Source organism: Danio aesculapii, chromosome 8, assembly GCF_903798145.1.
Source record: "Danio aesculapii chromosome 8, fDanAes4.1, whole genome shotgun sequence".
Classification (NCBI taxonomy): domain Eukaryota; kingdom Metazoa; phylum Chordata; class Actinopteri; order Cypriniformes; family Danionidae; genus Danio; species Danio aesculapii.
Window position 1 is genome coordinate 52196132 of NC_079442.1, and position 21755 is coordinate 52217886.

At 37.4% G+C, this 21755-nt stretch overlaps 2 protein-coding genes across 3 annotated transcripts in view; both read left to right on the forward strand.

Moving 5' to 3' along the window:
* si:dkey-178e17.1 (tricarboxylate transport protein B, mitochondrial) overlaps window positions 1–5899 on the forward strand; it is a 15006-nt gene extending 9107 nt beyond the window's left edge. The window contains exons 7-10 of the mRNA XM_056463220.1: window positions 884–988; window positions 1556–1671; window positions 2496–2569; window positions 5785–5899. Coding sequence (XP_056319195.1) covers window positions 884–988; window positions 1556–1671; window positions 2496–2569; window positions 5785–5899 — 410 coding nt within the window. The remainder of the gene's footprint in view (window positions 1–883; window positions 989–1555; window positions 1672–2495; window positions 2570–5784) is intronic.
* A 9623-nt stretch (window positions 5900–15522) lies between these two features.
* si:dkey-178e17.3 (somatomedin-B and thrombospondin type-1 domain-containing protein) overlaps window positions 15523–21755 on the forward strand; it is a 67164-nt gene continuing 60931 nt past the window's right edge. The window contains exon 1 of one of the 2 annotated variants that reach the window (XM_056464177.1): window positions 15523–15863. In XM_056464177.1, the coding sequence (XP_056320152.1) occupies window positions 15644–15863 (220 nt within the window). In that variant the 5' untranslated portion in view covers window positions 15523–15643. The remainder of the gene's footprint in view (window positions 15864–21755) is intronic. The other variant, XM_056464178.1, reaches the window with a different exon arrangement.

The following is a 21755-nucleotide window of genomic DNA, read 5'->3' on the forward strand; positions in this document are numbered from 1 at the left end:
TTTATTAGATGTAAAAATAGTTCAATTGTTAAATATTTCTTAAATATTTATTTATTACTTACTGTATGTAGTTTCAAATGAAATATTAGTCCAGTCATTATTGCGTTTATTACTATTACCATTAATTATAATAATAATAATTATTATTATTATTTATTAATTAATATTAGAGTGATTTCTGAAGGATCATGTGACTGAAGTAAAGAGGTGAAAATTAAATCATTAAATCACTGGAATAAATTATATTAGATTATGAACTAATTGTGAACAGATATTTTACAGTGCAATAACATTTTACAATTATACAATTTTTACTATATTTTTGATTAAATAAATGCATTCCTGGTGAGCAGGAGAAGCCTATTTTAAAACATTTTAAAAATCATATATATATATATATATATATATATATATATATATATATATATATATATATATATATATATATATATATATATATATATATATATATATATGAAAGAAATGAGGGAGCAATCATCTGCTTTAACCCTTATTAATTTTTTTCAGGTGTTTGAACCATAATATTGTGTGTGAATTATTATAAAGCAAAAAAATAATAATAATAATAATTGCACTTAATTGGCATTAACTAAACTCAAAAAAATAATGTTTGATGTTTGTTCACACTACTTATTTAAAATGAGCTGAAACAACAAAATTCTTGAGGTTTTTGGAGGAACAGCTTATTAGTTTTACGTTCAATCCACTTAAATTTGTAAAAGCTAATAAGTTAACTTAATTCCTTCATGTTGCCTCAACGCAAATCGATTGTGTGGAGCTCAGCATTTTTTTACAGTGTCTGTCTGATTGAGTTCAGTTAATATAAGCGATGTGTTTCTCCTGTTTGTTGATTGTGTGTCAGGAATCAGAGGGACGTATCAAGGTCTGACCGCAACCGTCCTGAAGCAGGGATCTAATCAGGCCATACGTTTTTTCGTCATGACCTCGCTCAGAAACTGGTATAAAGGTCAGCATTTGTTTATCTCTACAACACAGTGGAAGTCAAAATTATTCACCCTCCTTATCAACACATTTCTGATCATAATAGTTTTAATAACTCATCTCTAATAACTGATTTACTTTATCTTTGTCATGATGACAGTAAATAATATTTGACTAGATATTCTTCAAGATGCTAGTATTCAGCTTAAAGTGGCATTTAAAGGCTTAACTAGGTTAGTTAGGGTAATTAGGCAAGTCATTGTATAACAGTGGTTTGTTCTGTAGACTATCCCAAATAAATATTGCTAAAGGGGGCTTATAAAATTAACCTTAAAATGGCTTTAAACCAATTAAAACTGCTTTTTTTGTAGCCGAAATAAAACAAATAAGACTTTCTCCAGAAGAAAAAATATTACCAGACATACTGTGAAAATTTCCTGAATCTGTTCAACATCATTTCAAAGGAGGGTGAATAATTTTGCCGTAAACTGTTGTGTGTTAATATATGAGCTGCTCTGCCCTCTGCTGGACACTGAGTGGATTCACTCGCTCAGCTTTATTATTGTCACAGTGGCTGTGTTTTGTTTTGTAGGCGATAACCCTAATAAATCCATCAACCCCGTGATCACAGGAACATTCGGTGCCATTGCTGGAGCGGCAAGTGTGTTTGGAAACACACCACTGGACGTCATCAAGACCAGAATGCAGGTACAGTGAGGAGCAGTAGCAGCACATGTGGATGACGAGGGTTTATCGGCTGATGTCATGTTTGTGATATTACATTTTTTATTATTTTATTTTATATTCAGTCCTTCTCTTAGTCATTTGTTTGTTTGTTTATTTATTATTTAGTTTCATTTATTTGTTTCAATTTTATTCAGTAATTTTTCTAAACCATTTGGACTTTGCTGGAGATTATTTTATTTTATATTTTAATAAATTTCTCCCTTTTTTAAATAAATCCTCTCCAAATAAATTCTTTATTTATTTATTTGTATTTATTTATTTGTATTTTGAACCCCTTGGCCTTTTATTTTGATCTTTTCTAGTAAACACATAGGAGTTTTGGGGATTCTCAAATGCTTAAATTTAATTTACTATTATTATTAATTATTAATTATTATTACTTACAATATTATTAATATTATTACATTTTTTCTGACCTGGTTACCACTGTAGATAAAATCCTGTCGATGCTGAAGCTTTTTTGTTTTTATTTTCATTCATTGCGGTTCATTCCGCTGTGGCGACCCCTAATGGATAAAGGACTAAGCTGCAGGAATATGAACGAATGAATTCATTCATATTTCTTCAGCTTAGTCCCTTTATTTATCAGGGATCGCCACAGCGGAATGAACCGCCAACTATTCCAGCATATGCGGATGCCCTTCTAGTTGCAACCCAGTACTGGGAAACATCCATACACTCTCACACACACACACACACACACACACACACACACACACTCACACACTGTGAAAATGTGAATATGTAATATTTGAAGTTTTAATGAAAATGACATTTGTTTTTAGGGTTTGGAAGCGCACAAGTATAAAAACACCATGGATTGTGCCATGAAAATCATGCGGCATGAGGGACCAGCAGCGTAAGTGTGTGTGTGTGTGTGTGTGTGTGTGTGCTTAAGTATTAAACTAGTTATTACTGAAACAAACAATAATAAAAAAAGTTGTCAAAAACCCAGGTAAACACTTTAAATGAGCATGACAGGACAAAACAGCAAATCTAACTCAAATTAAATTAAAATCTAAAATTCCATTAAAAATATATTTTAGGCTTATTAAAAAGCTAATAATTCAATCTTAAATTAAAAAGAAAATAATGTAAAAACATATTTATTATATTTTTTACTTCAAGTAATTATGAATATACATACAAACATTTTCTTAATAGTAAAGTACTAAAATATATTGACATTTCAGAGGTATTTCACATGATTATCTCACATACAGTCTTATGCAAAAGTTTGGGCACCCCTGATCATTTTCATAATTGCAAGCCATCGCCTCCTGGCCTTTCAACCAGCAATTTCCTTTGGATATATTTGATACCTTAGAGAAAAAGCAACACTTCAGTTCTGACATAACATTTATTTCATCAACAGATGCAATGCACTTTACGTCTTAACAAAAACAGACACGTGCAAAAATGTGGGCACCCCAACAGAATAATGACATCAGTCTTTTGTACAGCCAGGTTTTGCTGAAATGACAGCCTGTAGACGCTTCTTACAGTCAAGGATAAGTGTCTGAGTTCTTGCTGAAGGCGTTTCGGACCATTCTTCCTTGCACAATTTCTCCAGTTCAGTCAGGTTTGATGGGTGCCGAGCATGAACGGCCCTTTTCAAATCAATCCAGAGATTTTCTATGATGTTCAAGTCAGGGGACTGGGATGGCCATTCTAGATCATTGTATCGTGTCTGAGCATCTGGAACTGTGCTGTGGGTCACTGTCCTGCTGAAACATCCAACCCTGACTTAACTTCAGCCTCTTGACTGATTCCTGAACATTGTTCTTCAGAATCTGCTGATGCTGGGTGGAATCCATGAGACCTTTAACTCTGACAAGGTTTCCAGTACCTGTGCTTGCCATACATCACGACAGCATGATGGACCCTCCACCATATTTTACAGTAAGGAGCAGGTTCTTCTCCTCGAATGCTGTGTTCTTTTTCCGTCATGCAAAGCGTCTATGGTTGGGCATTTGTCCACAGTATATTATTCCAAAATGATTCAGGCTTGACCAGATGAGCCTTGCATACCTCAAACGACTCTTCTTGATGGCAGAATGCAGTAAAGGCTTCCTCTGCATCACCTTCCACTGAGCTGTTCTTTGTGAAGAGTGCGCTGGACTGTGACTTGATCTATAATGGCATTATCAGCAGCAAGATGTTGCTGGAGCTCTTTGGAGGTGGTCTGTGGTTTGTCTGTGACCATTCGAACCATTCTTCGCCTTTGCCTTTCAGATATTTATCTTGGTCTAGCACATCTTTCCTTCACCAGAACTGTTCCTGTGGCCATCCATTTCCTAATTATATGGAGATTAAGACTTTAAACCTTTAGGATAGCGTTTTGCATCCTTCTCCTAATTCATGTTGGTGAATTATCATAGTTTTTAGGTCATTAGGAAGTTCTTTTGAGGTTGCCATGTTGCTACTTTCAGGTTCACAATAAGGAGAAGCACAACTAACAATCAGCTGTCTTAAATATCCTTGTTCATGATTGGTTGCACCTGATTGTTAAGATTCACTGAGTCAAGCTGCGTTCACACTGGGCTTTGTGTGTGCGAAATTCTGTCGTGCGGCGCTGCAAAAAGGGGCGGGATTAAACAAGATGATTAGACATTAAAAAAAGGCAACGATTGGTCCATGTTTTAAATTTCTGTCCAGAGAGGTCCTGTTTTGATCCTCCATTGGTCTCACGCAGTCAAGTAATGCAATTTTGCAGGTCAGAGTTCACCAAGCTTGAACTTTGCACCGCAGCAACCTGCGAAACTTGACGCATGACCCCGCGTTTCCGGTCTGACGCATTCGCGTGCGTTTGAATGGAAGTCTATGGAAGGAAAAGTCAAGTGTGACCGCAGCTTCACTCAAATCAATGTTGTGTTGTAATCAGTCAGCATTAAGTGACTACAGGTTTTGAAATCCACTCAAAAGAGAGGGCGCCCAAACTTTTGCACAGCCTATTTTTCAGTTTCACTTTAATATCACACATCTCAATACTGCTACACTGTGTATTTCTGTCTGAAACTGAATGGCATTTCACTGCAATCTCTTATAAAGAAAGAGCACATAATAGCCGCGTTTCCACTATCGCGCCTAAAGCGAGCGAGCCAGGGCGAGCCAAGGCCAGTCGCGTTTCCACTATCACTTCCGGGACGTTATCGGGCCAAAGCGGGGCTTCCTTGGGGCCAGCGTCCGGCCTTTTACGGCCCGCCGAATACCTTGGGCCAAGGAGGGCCAACTGGGGCTTCGGGGCGGGGTTACGTACAAAGGCGGAGTTTTCCTGTCAGGTAAAGAGGAGACAAGATGCTTTCGTAGTATACGTCGTTCTCGTCGCTCGGCTGCTCTTTTGCGACTTGCAGCCAAAATCTGTGTTCGATGTAAATGCCGCCGAACTCGAATGTCCTTATCCAGGGATCGCTGTCTGGCCTTACACCAACAGACCACAAACAGTAAAAAAGCAATCGCTTCGGTGTTCTCCATCTTCCAGCTCTCGTAGTGATGTCAGGTTGTGTTTGTGGTTATAATTTGAGTGTTTTGTTCCCGCTGAAGTGGGCGGGTTGTGTGACGGGTTGTGTGACGTTTGATTCGGGGGTGGTTCTGGGGGCGGTGTTTGCGTGACGCGCTGCGAGCAACTAGCCCGACAGTGGAAACGCGACATGATTTCGGCCTCATTTCTCAACCTCCCGGGCTATTGGCCCGGGCTGGCCCGATTAAAGCCCTGTCTTGCACTGGCCCGATAGTGGAAATGCGGCTAATTATGCAGCCACAGAGGGGTGCCAAAACTTTTGCATAAAAGTGTCATTTGTAACATTTAAGAACAATTATCATGTTAATCATAAAATTAGAGCTTTAATTAGAGTTAATTAGAGTCTCTAAAGAGAGTTAATAATTTAGCTCAAGGGGGTCAATAAAACCATGAAATATTTTGGCTATATTTATGTTTAATGTAATTATTATATGTTCATGTAATGACTTGAATTACATGATTACACTCAAAATGGGTCATCTGATGTTGGGAGTCACAGCTTTGACCCATGTATCTGTGCATTAGTGTAAATGTGTGTGTGTGGTCTGGCGCAGGTTTTATAAAGGCACCGTTCCGCGTTTGGGTCGAGTGTGTCTGGATGTGGCCATCGTCTTCATCATCTATGAGGAGGTGGTGAAGATACTTAACAAAGCCTGGAAGACAGACTGAAGAAGAAGAAGATAAAGAAGGAGGAAAAGAAGATAGAGGAGGATAAAAAAGAGAAGGAAAGGAACAGAAGAAAGAGTAGAAGAGACATGGCACTGTGTGAAAGTACGATTTCAAATTAGTTGTGCATTCAGACGTCCTCAGAATTAATTTATTAATGTTTACTAGTGCTGGGCAAAGATTAATCATATCCATATAGTTTGTTTTGACATAATATATATATATATATATATATATATATATATATATATATATATATATATATATATATATATATATATTGTGTGTATATATATATATATATATATATATATATTTATATATATATTGTGTGTGTATATATATATATATATGTGTGTGTGTGTGTGTGTGTCTGTTATATATATATATATTTATCATGTACATGTGATACACACAAATGCATAGAAACAAAAATATACCAAATAATTTTATTACATGGATATTTAAATTAGATATATATTAATATATTAAATTAATATATTAAATCATTGTAGCTTAAATTGTCCGTAACTCGCCTCATAAAAACTAGATGTCACAAAACACCAATATTCGTTCATCAATTCATTTTCTTTTCAACTTAGTCCCTTTATTAATCAGGGGTCGCCACAGCGGAATGAACCGCCAACTTATCCAGCACATGTTTTACACAGCGGATGCCCTTTCAGCCCCAACCCAATACTGGGAAACACCCACACACTCTTGCACACACTCACATACACTACAGCCAATTTAGCTTATTCAATTCCCCTATATCGCATGTGTTAGGAAACCCACGCCAACACGGGGAGAACATGCAAACTCCACACAGAAATGTCAACTGACCCAGCCTTGGCTCGAACCAGCGACCTTCTTGCTGTGAGGTGATTGTGCTGTCCACTGACCCCGAAACACCAATATGGTGCTGCTGAATATCAACTTCGATATAAAATAGCCCTGGGCGTAAGTGTTTTATATCTAAATATTAGTAAACATTTTCTCAAATATAAGCATGTGTGTGTGTATTTATATAAACACTATAATAAATATATATAGTACACACATATGTTATGTCAAAAGAAACGTTTATTTTGGATGCAATTAATCGCCCAGCACTAATATTTACACTATCATCTTATACTGCAGTCTCATTTACAGATTTAACAGATTTACTTGATTATAAATAGATGCTTTAACTACTAGATTCTAGTAAACGTGTGTGCATTTATAAATGTTTGCACTGAAGCAAACGCAGGAGACGGAAAACCTTGAGCCACATTAATATTCTAGAGAACTTCTTATGGTAAATGTATTTAATGTATTTTATGAGTAAATGAAAAGAGTTAGTGGGAAAATTGGCTATATTAGAGATATATGAATATTTATTGATCTATTTACACTCCATACAAAGACTAAATTAACTTTACATTTAATTTTTATGTTTTATTTTATGGATATTTTTAATCACTTGTCTAATGTAGGGTCCAGGGATACCCAGGTATTTAAAAAAAAGATTATTATGAGGGTGCTGAATTTTATTTTAATTTATTTTATGTTATATTATATTATTTAGTTTTGCTTTTTCTTTTCTTTTTTCTTTTTTTTTAAATTTCTTTTCTTTTATATTTTATTTTATTTTTCATTTTTTATTTTATTTTATCTTAACTTATTTTAATTTAATTTATTTTATTTCCCATGCACTTGAGGGTGAGGGTGCTGGATTTTATTTTATTGTATTTTATTTTATATTATTTTATTTATTATAATTTTTTTGTTAATTATATATTTTTTCTTTTTTTATTTATAATTAAATTTTTTTTTTTTAAATATCTTTTTATTATATTTTATTTTATTTTCCATGCACTTGTTTTACACAATATTTAGTTATGAGGGTGCTGCATTTTATTTTATTGTATTTTTTATATCATTTAATTTTGTTTTATTTTATTTTAGTTTTAATTAAATTTCTAATTTAATTAAATTTTTTATTTTATTTTATTTTATTTTATTTTATTTTAATTTATTTTATTTTCCATGCAGTTATACAACAAAATATTTTGTTATGATGGTGCTGGATTTCATTTTGATTTTTTAAATATTATTTTGTTTTATTTTATTTTATATTATTTTATTTTATTTTATTATTTCATTTTCCATGCAGTTATACTACAAAATATTTAGTTATGATGGTGCTGGATTTTATTTAGATTTTTTAAAAATTGTATTTTATTTTATTATATTTTATTTTATTTTATTTTCCGTGCACTTGTTCTACACAATATTCATTAATGAGGGTGCTGGATTTAATTTTGATTTGTTTTATTTTATTTTATTTTATTTTATTTTATTTTATTTTATTTTATTTTATTTTATTTTATTATTTTATTTTATTTTATTTTATTATTTTATTTTATTTTGATTTATTTAATGTTATTTTATTTTTTATATTATTTTATTTTATTATTTTATTTCATTTTATTTTATTTTATTATTTTAATTTTTTATTTTATTTTATTTTGATTTATGTTTTGTTATTTTATTTTTTATATTATTTTATTTTATTTCATTTTATTTTATTATTTTATTTTATTATTTTATTTTATTTATTATTTTTATTTTTTATTTTATTTTATTTTATTTTGATTTATTTTATGTTATTTTATTTTTTATATTATTTTATTTTATTATTTTATTTTATTTTATTATTTTAATTTTTTATTTTATTTTATTTTATTTTATTTTGATTTATTTTATGTTATTTTATTTTTTATATTATTTTATTTTATTTTATTTTATTTTATTTTATTATTTTCCGTGCTCTTGTTCTACACAATATTCATTAATGAGGGTGCTGCATTTTATTTTATTTTATTTTTTATTTTGTCACAGAATCTTCTTTATGTAGGGTTTAGAGATGCTGCTGCTTTTTCCATTTGATTTAATTAGACTTTATTGTGATATTACCTTATGTAGGGGTGTGGGGATAGCAAATAGATATCCTATCCAAAAGTAAATTACAGTAATTGTATTTATGTCAGTGTGAATACTTTAACCAGATAAAAGGGGGTATATTGGGGTTATATAAATACTTACAGATATATTTACAAATATAGATCAACTAAACTTCAGATCATTCCATAATCCTGTATTGAAATTATTAATAAATCATTATTTTTTTAATGATTCAGACATTTCTACTAAAATCCTTTGTTTTTATCTAATGCTAATATTCTTTTCTTACATTTGTAAACCATTTTTTATTCAATGATTTGAGCATATTTTATATTTACTTTCCTGCTGTATTGCACATGTGCCTTTAACCATTAAACTCCATATTTTTTTCTGGAAAACGCACATTTTTGAGAATTATTTCTATTTTAATTTAGATTTTCTTCTGAATTGAATGATCATTTAGTCCGTTTTGAAGCCTCATGTCCTGCTGTATTTGTCCATGTGCAATATCAGATGTGTTATAAGCTATACAGTAGCTGGAAATACAGATAGCTGCTGTCATTGACACACTTGTACTGTAAAAGTGACACTGAGCAGATCTAAATATGCATTATTTCAGTATAAACTCTTCAGTTTTTACAGCATGAGTCTCCAGTGGTCCGTGTTTGACTGTCTAATACAGTAGTGTCATATAATATTCATATTAATCATATGTGTGCAATGCTGCTGCTGACCGACAGAGGGCAGCATTCAGCATGGAAAGTGTCTTGCTCTGTGTTTCTGTGTGGTTTTTGGGACATTGTTTAGCAACATGATTGTCTGTGCCAAGTACGTTGTTGCCTTTCTGTGTAAATTTGGAGTGAAGGGTTAATACTAGATGCTAATGTGCTAATAAAATTATTTTATTTTCACAGTTAAATCAGCAGTCTGTGACATTATTGTGTGTTTTATGGGAAAACAGGCATCAGAAACTCAAGTTCTTAAGATAATAATCAACAAAAATAATTACATTTTAATTTACACTAATTCACAAAGCGCCAATAGGCTACCGATTCGTTAAAAATCAGACATAGCTTTGACATTTTTCACAGCTTTAAGAGACTAAAACAAGTTTGGGGGAATATTTTGACAGTCTGTATTTATAGATGAAAACATGCATTAAAATGATATTATTTATTCACATTTAAATGCACTCTTCTTGTGTTTATATGTATATAGTAGTGCTTGTTATAAACGCTGGATCTCTGCACTTCAGTCACTCTAATTTGACCTCATAATCTTTAATTAATCACCATAACCTTCCCTGCGCTCTTATAATGACTTCTCTTCTGGTCACATGGAATGCTTTTAGGGCGGGGTTATCTGTCCATTAGGGTGGGGCTGTCAGTCTTTCTTTTAGGGCAGGACTATCAGTCCATTAGGGCGGGGCTATCAGTTCTTTTAGGGCAGGACTATCAGTTCATTAGGGCGGGGCTATCAGTTCTTTAGGGCAGGACTATCAGTCCATTAGGGCGGGGCTATCAATTCTTCTTTTAGGGTGGGACTAACAGTCCTTTAGGGCAGGACATTCAGTCCATGAGGGCGGGGCTATCAGTTCTTTTAGGGTGGGACTAACAGTTCTTTAGGGCAGGACTGTCAGTCCATTTGGGCGGGGCTATCAGTTCTTTAGGGCAGGACTGTCAGTCCATTAGGGCGGTGCTATCAGTTCTTTAGGGCAGGACTGTCAGTCCATTAGGGCGGGGCTATCAGTTCTTTAGGGCAGGACTGTCAGTCCATTAGAGCGGGGCTATCAGTTCTTCTTTTAGGGTGGGACTAACGGTCCTTTAGGGCAGGACTATCAGTCTATTAGGGCGGGGCTATCACTTCTTTAGGGCAGGACTATCAGTCCATTAGGGCAAGGCTATCAGTTCTTCTTTTAGGGTGGGACTAACGGTCCTTTAGGGCAGGTCTATCAGTCTACTAGGGCGGGGCTATCAGTCCATTAGGGCAAGGCTATCAGTTCTTCTTTTAGGGTGGGACTATCAGTCCTTTAGGGCAGGACTATCAGTCCTTTAGGGCAGTATTTCCCAACCCTGTTCCTAAAGGCACACCAACAGTTCACGTTTTCAATCTCTCCCTAATCAAACACACCTGAATCAACTCAGTAGAACATTAGAAGAACCTGATGTTAACGGGGCAGGTAAGGGAGACATCCAAAATATGTACTGCTGGTGTGCCTCCAGGAACAGGGTTGGGAAACACTGCTTTAGGGCAGGACTATCAGTCCATTAGGGTGGGGCTATTGGTCTATTAGGGCGGGACTACGGTCATTCTTTTAGGGTGGGATCAAGTCCTTTAAGGCGGGACTATCAGTCCATTAGAGCGGTAATAATCGTCTCTCTTTTGGGCGGTACTATCTGTCCATTAGGGCGGGGCTACCAGTCTTTCTTTTTGGGGTATCTTCTAATCTTCCATTTCATGCTGACTTTAAGGGTGCAGAATATAGGATTGAATTGGGTATTGCAGTTCAAATTCAAAATATCGGATGAGGGTTTTTTTATTCGGCCCCTCCTCCTCTGATGGACACACACAGGTTGCCAGATTGATGACACCAACAGAGCAAAGCAAGTCAATGCAAATGCGAGAAAACAGGGGAATTTCTGCCAGGCGATGCAAATAAAGCAAATTGCACAACGCGTTTGCTGTGAAAGTGCTAAATTCACCACAGTTGTGTCTTCTGTGCACATCTGAATAATTCAACTCAAGCCATAATATGTTGTAAAAAATGTGAAAATAATTCAGCGAGTAAACAAGAGCGAGTAACTCGTCTCTGCTCAGCTCATGCTTAAATTTGTAATATTTGAATTATTTGCTAATTTAAAAAAACACCTCATGTGGATTTTAATAACTAAATCTGCGTCTCAGTTCAGAGTCTGTTTCTGTCCACCAGAGGGCAGTTTTTCAGCCATGTCTGCATGCACTGATGCAGCCTGTAAGACTAAATGAAATACACTGTAATCCACAAAGGCAACTCGGACTGATGAAATATAATTGGTTAAACTGGCAGTGGGTGGAGCTACTGAGATCAAAACAAAGACAGACGTTCCAACACGAAACACATTCTCAAAGCAGAATAACTGAATTTACCCACATAACCAGTACAGGTACGTTCATTTAACATGTTTCTAAATATCTGCAATCATATCATGGCATTTTGATCATTTAGAAAGTCAAACGGTACATACAGCAAACGTTCTTGTGAATGTGTGTTTGTAGGGTTGCTAGGGTGTTGCTAGGCAGGCCTGTGCTCTTCCGGTGACCCTCATCTCTGCTCAGCAGGAACAATACAGTGCAGCGCTGCTCAGACTCACTGTCAGAATGAAGGATTGCTGGACTTCTGTCTATTCTTCAGGATGAAAGATGCAGTGTCTCGTCTCCTGTCTGTCTGTCTCTCTCTCTCACACACACACCAATGAGAGATTCCTCCTCTGTTTGTGCGTGGCTACAATGCCTCTTTGTTAGAAACATGGAAAGGAATCCCTCTGGTTGTCTCTCTCTTGTCTTCTTGAGGCTCAGGATGGCCAGCAGAAGTAAAATATGAGTGTGTGTGTGTGTGCGTGTGTGTGTCTATTGTTCATCTTCTTAACACTGTCGAACTGCTGTCACAAAAACACCCACAGCAGATGTTTTATGGTGTCGTCCTGACTGACACACACACACACACACACACACACACGAGCTCTGATGCGCGAGGAAATCTCATTCACACTCAGACACACACACACACACACCGACGGATTAACAGTTTCTCTCACATCTGCACTCTTAAAGATGCTGGGTTGTCAAAACCCAGCGTTGGGTCAAATATGGACAAATTCAACCATTGGGTTAAAACGTGTCATTTAAATTTAAATGAAAAAATATTTCATTGCTGGGTCCATATTTGACCCAACATTGGGTTATGACAACCCAGCATTTTTAGAATTGTCTTTTAGAGTTGTCTTATTTACTCTAGAAAATCCTGGGTTACCGTGTGAAGAACTCCATTCTGAACTGTTCTGGTTTCATTCTTTCAGTTTCCTTCGGCTTAGTCCTTCATTTATCAGGGGTCGCCACAGCGGAATGAACCGCCAACTATGCCAGCATGTTTTACACAGCGGATGCCCTTCCAGCTGCAACCCAGTACTGGGAAACACCCATACACACTCATTCACACACCCACAAACGACAGACAATTTAGTTGATCAATTCCCCTATAGCGCATGTGTTTGGATTGTGGAGGAAACCGGAGCACCCAGAGGAAACCCAACCAACACGGCGAGAACATGCAAACTCCACACAGAAACGCCAACTGATCCAGACTCGAACCAGTGACCTTCTTGCTGTGAGGCGACAGTGCTAACCACTGAAGTATGGGAATATAAGTAAACCACTGAGCGTTATCAACCCCCAAACCCCCCCCCCCCCCCCCCCCCCCCCCCCCCACGCCCCCAAGAAATCCCAGGGATTTCTGTGACCGTCACCCCCCACTTCCCCAAAACTGGGCCCGTCACTTGGTTTGCAAAACTTGATGTGGCCCTCGGGTCTAAAATGTTTGCCCACCACTGCTCTAGGGAGATCCAAGACTTGCTTCACATCTTGTTAAAAGGGCTCTCCTTTAAGAAAGACATTCGTATACTGCAAAACAACAAGATCACCGAGTAAGAAACTCATTTTAGATGCTTGTTGTTGTGTTACTTCACACGGCTGTGATTTGCTCATGCTTTCACATCCTGTCAGCAGTCTGTTTTCCATTAGCTGTTCTATCAGATTCAGTCATTTTCTTCTTCTTTCCATCATGTTTGTAATGAAGCGTCAGACAGACTGACTCCGCATGTGAAGGAGAGCGTCAGAAGACGTGTTTCTCGCAGTGGGGGGTATCATTTCACAATCCATAATCATACAATTATCATGTCCATCAGAGGAAACACTAGCAGATGTTGAGTAATAGTGCTGATCTCAGGTCAGATCCTGCACGCTCCAGCTTAATTAAAAGTGTTTGAGGAGAGAAACGGAGCTTTATTCCCTCATGAATCCAGAGTTTGAGGTCAGATGCCACCCAGAAGTCACAAATATGCATCAGATATTCAGGATGAGGATGAATACTGAACACAAAACTGAATAACATTGAAGTTAAGTATCCTAAAATAGCTTTATAATGTGTTTAGGCTGTTATATGGGTTTAGACAGGATCATTTTAAGTGATCATGACATAATTTTGGTTTTAAATATTTCCCAAGTCATGTTAAATTCAGGAGTTTGCATGTTCTCCCTGCGTTCACATGGGTTTCCTCCGGGTGTTTCCCCCCACAGTCCAAAGACATGTGCTATTGGTGAATTGGGTAGGCTAAATTGTCCGTAGTGTATGAGTGTGAATGAGTGTTTATGGATGTTTCCCAGGGATGGGTTGCAGCTGCGTAGAACATGTGCTGTATAAGTTGGTGGTTCATTCCACTGTGGCGACCCTAGATTAATAAATGAACTAAGCCGAAAAGAAAATGAATGAATGTTAAATTCAAATTCGTTAATTCATTCATTTTCCTTCGGCTTTACTCCTTTATTTTTCAGGGGTCGCCACAGCAGAATGAACCGCCAACTATTCCAGTAAAGGTCTTGCCCTTCCAGCTGCAACTCAGTTCAGGAAAAGGCCCACACTCAAAACAATAACTCATTGGATGAACTCAATTTAATTGAGGGCAGGATTTCCATCCAATACATTTGTTTAGCATCAACTCAATAAAACTATTTACACATTAAATGCAATTGAGTTGGTCCAACATGATTTCATCACATAAAGTTTAAACACATTTGTAGTTTTATTTACTTAAACTCAAAAGGCCTGATCGTGTATCATGTATGTCTACTATGTGTCGTACATTTCAAAGTCTCTTAGTTTCACTTGAAGTTATCCTAAATGAAATAAAAGAGCCATTTTTAAGCAGATTTGATGAGTTACATAAACAGTTGATTGAGACTGATCTCAAAACTCAGAAACCCACACCAACACAGGGGGATCATGCAAACTCCACAAAGAAATGCCTAAATACCCAACCGAGGCTCAAACCAGCGACCTTCTTGCTGTGAGGCGATCGTGCTACCCACTGCGCCACCACATCACCAATCCATAAAAGTCAATTCATAAAAATATTTTACAAGTCACAGTCCAAAAATTAGTACACCCAAAATTAATATGTTGGCAAAAACAAAACATTAAAAAATAATCATTTAATAAACAGAAAAAAATCTATAGAAACATACAAGATTTATTTTTATGTCTAAAGACGTTTAGTGGCCAAACTCTTATTTTAATGAATATAACTGTTCAATAAAACTCCTTTGCTTTAATACAACAAAAATACCTGTCTATATTCAGAGAAATTGATATTAAAAATCATCAAAAGGAGGTGTTCTCAATTTATGCTGAGCACTGTGTTAAAGACACTTCAGCCAAAGATTTCTCACTATTTAATCTCTCTTTAGCACCATTATACATTTCTTTATTCTGTTGAACACAAAAGAAAATAGCTTAAAGAAAGCTGAAAACCTGTAACCATTGACTTCCAGTTGTCTTTTCTGAACTATCCCTTAATATAATTTAGTGTAATTGCGCATGCGTCCTGCGGGCGGCGCCGTGCGCGTGATTGTGAAAGCGCGTCTTCCTCCAGCTGATGCCGTTGACTGATCTCTCCCTCTGAAAGTGCTCAGTTTTGTCAGAAACTTCTGGAAGTGGCATCTTTTAGTCGCGAGCTCTAACCAAAGTCGTATTTTGTCGTCTGAAGGATGTCTGGAGAGGGTGTTTTGTGGGTGTCTGTGCTGGTGGTGTGTGTGTCTGCGGTGTGTGAGGCTGGATGTGCGGACAGAATCGATCCGAGCTGCTGCCCGGGCCGAAATAACGAATGTTCGGACAGAAGCTCCCGGAGAACCGTGTGTTACTGCGACACATACTGCCGGAGGAGCGGAGACTGCTGTGAAGATTACAACAGCATCTGTCACGTCTCTGGTGAGTCCGTTAAACCACATCATCATCATCATCATCATCATAAGAACTTAACAAACAGTCAACCTGCCAATGAGATAAAGCGCGTCACCTGCGGGAATTACTTTTTCTCAGTCAAAATATCTTACTTAAAGATATCATGAGGTATTATTTGAGGTAAATATTTTAAGTTATACCACTGGGATGTTGAATGTGATTCTGATTAGCTGATGTACATTATAAGTAAGGTGTGTGCAGTTATTTTCAGATAACGTTAAACGCACGGCTAAAGTAGTTCCGGCAGGTTTTCGCTCAAAAATCACATCAAAACACAGCAGAAGGCTTTGGATGGGATGTGTTTGAGTACTACACAGGATGAACAACATAGCTAAACATAACTTTTTGAACATTTTTGGTCAGTCCAAATATATCAGAAGGTATTTAACTTACATGGTGTGCAGCAGTGTTGTAGTCCTAAAAAAAAGGTGGTGTACTATTACACCCGACCCAAATTTTAAATGAAAGCAGGCAAAGAAACGACGAAAGTCAATGTTTCTCTGATTAATTAGCTACATATAATTAGCTATAAGCTAGCCTTGGCAAGTCGCTGTGTGTATACAGTATGTAGCTTATATAATCATTTTAATTTTGAATTAAGAGTCAATCAAGATAGTTACAACAATTTAGTTAACTTTTATTTAAGTTAACTTAATAGGGGCTGTGCATACATGGAAAGACAGCTTTTTTACTTACTTTCTTTACTGGCTTCTTACTTTACATTTAATGGGTTCCTTTAAACATCAATCAGCCATTGTTTTTGATTGTCACAGTCGTGCATCCTTGTTTAAAACCAAACTATTAGGAGTCTGTCTTCTGTTGTCGCTATTATATACTAGTAGTTACCCTTTTAAATAGCATATTGTTATACGATTTATGAGTAGTCTTGGCCTCATCCCTTTTAGTGTTATATATAGTGTTGTTCCCTGTAGCACGATTAAGACAAATGTGAAATACTGTTTTACAGGGGCAATTTTAGGATTTTCATTTTAGGGCGGATCAGGAACAGATCATTTTGCGGTAAACAAAGAAAAATGAATATACGCACTTATACATTTTTAAGTAAGAATTTAAAATAATTCATTAAAATTGTTGTATTATGTGTGTGTGTGTATATATATATTTACACACACACACACACTTACTAGTACCGGGTTGGACCCCTTTTTGCCTTCAGAACTTAATCCTTCTTGGCAAAGATTCAACGAGATACTTGAAATATTCCTCTAAGATTTTGCTCCATATTGACATGATAGCATCACGCTGTTGCTGCAGATTTGTCAGCTGCACATCCATGATGCCAATCTCCCGTTCCACCACATCCCAAAGGTGCTCTATTGGATTGAGCTCTGGTGACTGTGGAGGCCATTTGAGTACAGTGAACTCATTGTCATGTTCAAGAAACCAGTCTGAGATGATTCACGCTTTATGACATGGTGTGTTACCCTGCTGGAAGTAGTTATCAGTAGATGGGTACACTGTGGTCATAAAGGGATGGACATGGTCAGCAACAATACTCAGGTAGGCTGTGGCGTTGACACGATGCTCAATTGGTACTAATGGACCCAAAGTGTGCCAAGAAAATATCCCCCACACCATTACACCACCACCACCAGCCTGAATCGTTGAAACAAGGCAGGATGGATCCATGCTTTCATGTTTTTGACGCCAAATTCTGACCCGACAATCCGAATGTGGCAGTTACTGTTGCCTTTCTATCAGCTGGAACCAGTCTGGCCATTCTCCTCTGACCTCTGGCATCAACAAGGCATTTGCGCCCACAGAACTGCTGCTCACTGGATATTTTCTCTTTTTCAGACCATTCTCTGTAAAGCCTAGAGATGGTTGTGCGTGAAAATCCCAGTAGATCAGCAGTTTCTGAAATACTCAGACCAGCCCGTCTGGCACCAACAACCATGCCACATTCAAAGTCACTTAAATCCCCTTTCTTCCCCATTCTGATGCTGGTTTGAACTGCAGCAGGTCATCTTAACCATGTCTACATGTATATATTGAGTTGCTGCCATGTGATTGGCTGATTAGAAACTTGCATTAACGAGCAGTTAGACAGCAGACTACAGATGAAAAATGGCCATGCTTGGCCAATTCGGGCACATTTTACAGTATTGTTTATTAATGTGCATTGCCCCTGTAAGCAAATAAACTAAACGCGTGTGAAAGAGGCTCAGAGAGAGACACGAGGAGATGAGAGATTGAGTTTGATGGCGTATTGACAGAAGTCTGGCTCAGAAACAGCTGCTCTGCACTTCAAGATGAGTGACGTGATGAGAGAAGTATGTGTGTTGGCAAACCTGTAGCTTATCATCACAGCCGTCATTATCTGTGTGTCAGTCTCTCACCGGCTTCAGCTACAGAACCCGGATACAGCTTCAAATACAGCGTTTGTATGTATATAAACAGCACATCCCATCAGCTCATCGCAGGAGCTATGAAACACTCCAGCGTTCTGCTCTGTGTAAGGATGTAAAGATGCTTTCATCTCAGTGTTTTGACGTGAGGGAGGTCTTGAGTGTCTTCCAGGTTTGTTCAGGAGTTCAGAGTTGCTCAATCGTCTGTGTTGTTTATGCTGTAAAAGTCACTCACTGAGACATCTGAAAGCAGAGCATGACCTGTGTTTACAGGGACAGTTCACACAAAAATAAAAAATTCGGTCAGTGATTTCAAACCTGTTCTTCTGTTGAACACAAAGGAAGATATTCTGAAGAATGTTGGGAAAAAAATGCAAATAAATATATTTCCATCAACCTATTTTCATGCACATTTTGGAATATTGCATATAAAAATGCTTAAAGGGCACCTATGGTAAAAAATCTACTTTTCAAGCTGTTTGGACAGACATATGTGCATGTATGGTGTATAGAGCGTCATATTGGGGTGATATAAACACACCCAGTGCTTTTTTTTCAATTTAACAACATAAAAACGGTGGACCAATTGGAGCGATTTTCAGATCGACCGCAACTTTACGTAGGAGAGCGGTCCCCCCTGCCCACCAACATTGATTGACAGGCGCGTCATCATATCCTCAGTTTGTTGATTCACGTCCGCCATTTTCAGCGTGAGTTGAAGCGATATCACTAAAGGAACACGCTAGCTCTATTTTTAGATGCAAGGCTCATTGGGCTCAACACAAGAGCAATATTCTCCACATTATCACTCTAATCGGAATTATTGGTTGTATCTTTAGGTAGGTTTGCAAACATGTGTACTTCTCATTGAGTCTACCTTATACTTCAGCCGTTTGCATTTCTCGCCATCCCAGAAGCTTCCTGTGATCTTAACTAGCATGCGTTTTAGACTTCTAAACATCGGTTTCTATCAGGGTACACTCAAGTTGACGGCTGGGCGCCGCAGACCGCTGCAGAAACCTGTTTAGAATTCAAAAATGTGTGGCGCGACGATTCGGGACTCTTCATGTCTCTGCCGCGCCACAGAGAGTGTCTGGTGTGCCGTGTCGCGGCTTCGAGCGGCGCATCCGGTGCCTCAGTCAAAGTTAATTCAGTGTGCGTGGTTATTAGTTTCTGTGTACAAGCTCGGCACTTGAAACTTGCACACAGTTGGCTATAAAACTGTACAAAGACACAAATGATTTTGTACTCTCTGCTTGGTCTGTGTCAGAGTCGTACATGTACGACTGAATGCTGATCCTCTCTCTCCTTCTCAGTCTGCCTGTCAGACTCTGTTGGAAACGCAGAGCGGGTGAGCTCATGACCCCGCCCCCTTGTTACATTGGCGGGAAGCCGAAACTAATCTACATGTGAAGCAACACACCCCTAAATCAGCGAGCTGTGGACACGCCCCCAACATGACACTTTTTAACACATTATAATAAATAAATCTGAATTGTGTTTTAAACTGAACCTAAACTGACACACTCAGAAGAACCAGAATATTAATATTAAATCATAAAAAAGAGGTCAACTATGTGCCCTTTAATGGAAAAGCCAAGATGCAAATAAATTCAGAAAATGACCATAAAAAACGCATGCGCACAGTTTATCCGATAAGAAAAAAATGTGCATGAACTGCAATGGAAACACATCTACCAAATAAATTCTGACATGCGCATTAAAAAGACATGTTGTTTTGTTATAAGAGATCATATGATGATAAAAATGGGTGTGTTGGACAGCATTAATTGACAAAGCAGCATTTCCACCTTTATATTGTTGCAGATCTGAAATCTGATTGTAAAAGGCCTCAGCCGTCAGTCCGTCATTATAGTGCTTCAGTATTATTACTCTTCTATTATTATTCCCTCCAGAACTGTCTTGAGCATCTGTCTGCGCTCCGCATTGCTTTCATTGCATTTCATCTTCGTCTTCTGAGGCGCAGCTCATTTATTAGAGAAGAATCCACACCACAGTGGCTTCTCCCAACACACTAAGTAAAGTTTCATTAACTAATTTGGAGAGAAGCATGTGATATGATTGAGCACGTCTGGCCACTCATCTGTAATCAGTAATAATCCAATCAGAGTGATCCTAGTCTAGTATAAATGGATAATTTTCTCCCTACTGTTTCTATCTTCATTTGGAAGAATCCCCCCTTCCACCCCATCTCCTCCTTTTCCTCCCTTTTCTAAAGGGGGAGCTCTCGAGACCTACCTGATCTCGGATCTCCTGATATGCTTATCGACCGGGCGGGAGCCCTGAGCTCAAATATCTCCGAGCTCAGGGTTCTCTCCCGGGACAGGATGCCAAACCTGCTTTATACGCCAAGCATATCTAAGTGGGAACTCTTGAAACTACATTTCTCTGACTGACATTTGCTGCAGTTTATGAGGAAATATTTTTTTTGTTGTCTTTGACTCATTGCATGGAAATCCTGTATTATTCGCAAGTGTTTTATGTTTTAATTTACATCTTTGGGTGGAAACAGTCATTGACTTCCATAGTATTTTTTGTTCTTCCTATGGATGTCAATGGCAAATTTTTCCAAATTGACTTTATATTATAAAAAAAATCCAAAAACTTCAATTCAGCCAAGTACATGTGGAATTTTTTGGTTTCAACCCTAAATTTTAATTTCGCTGCATCCCTAATTGATAATGATCACCTGAGTTGTTGTACCTAACGAAGTAGACATTAGATATATAAATGTCTGTATAGGAGTTTCCTGAAAAGAAAGCCTACATGCAAAACAGCTAACAAAAACATGTCTGTTAGATTTAAAGGGGGCCTATTATGCAAAAATCACTTTTAGAAGAGGTTTAAACACAGTTGTGCGTCAGCAGTGTGTGAATATATCCAGCCTCTGATGGTAAACATGAATGAATTAAATTTTTTTTTAATCAGACTTGATAAAAACAGTCTGCAGAAACACTTTGATTGACATTCTTCCTTTGTATGATGTCATCAGAGGGGGAAAGCCCCACCCACTAGAGCAGTGTTTCCCAACCCTGTTCCTGGAGGCACACCAACAGTACATATTTTGGATGTCTCCCTTATCTGACCCATTAACTTCAGGTGTTGGAGTCTCTTCTGATGTTCTGATAAGATGATTCGGGTGTGTTTGAAAGGGAGAGGTTGAAAATGTGTACTGTTGGTGTGCCTTCAGGAACAGGGTTGGGAAACACTGCACTAGAGACCATCTGTCCATCATTAGCGTAAACCGCCCTGAGTGGGAAGCAATTAGAGTGTTTGAGCTGCTGAAGATTATGTCAGCATAGACTAAGAGGATTATAGATGTGGCGTTATAGGCTCTGTTTACGTTTTAGTTTAAAAACGTATACGTTTTGTTGCATTTACGGCTTTCGTTCACACTACCCCAGAGTTTTCGAGCCCCGAAAATGAAGCTTTTTGTAAAAGCTGGAGAGCCTGTTTGGTTTTAAAATGC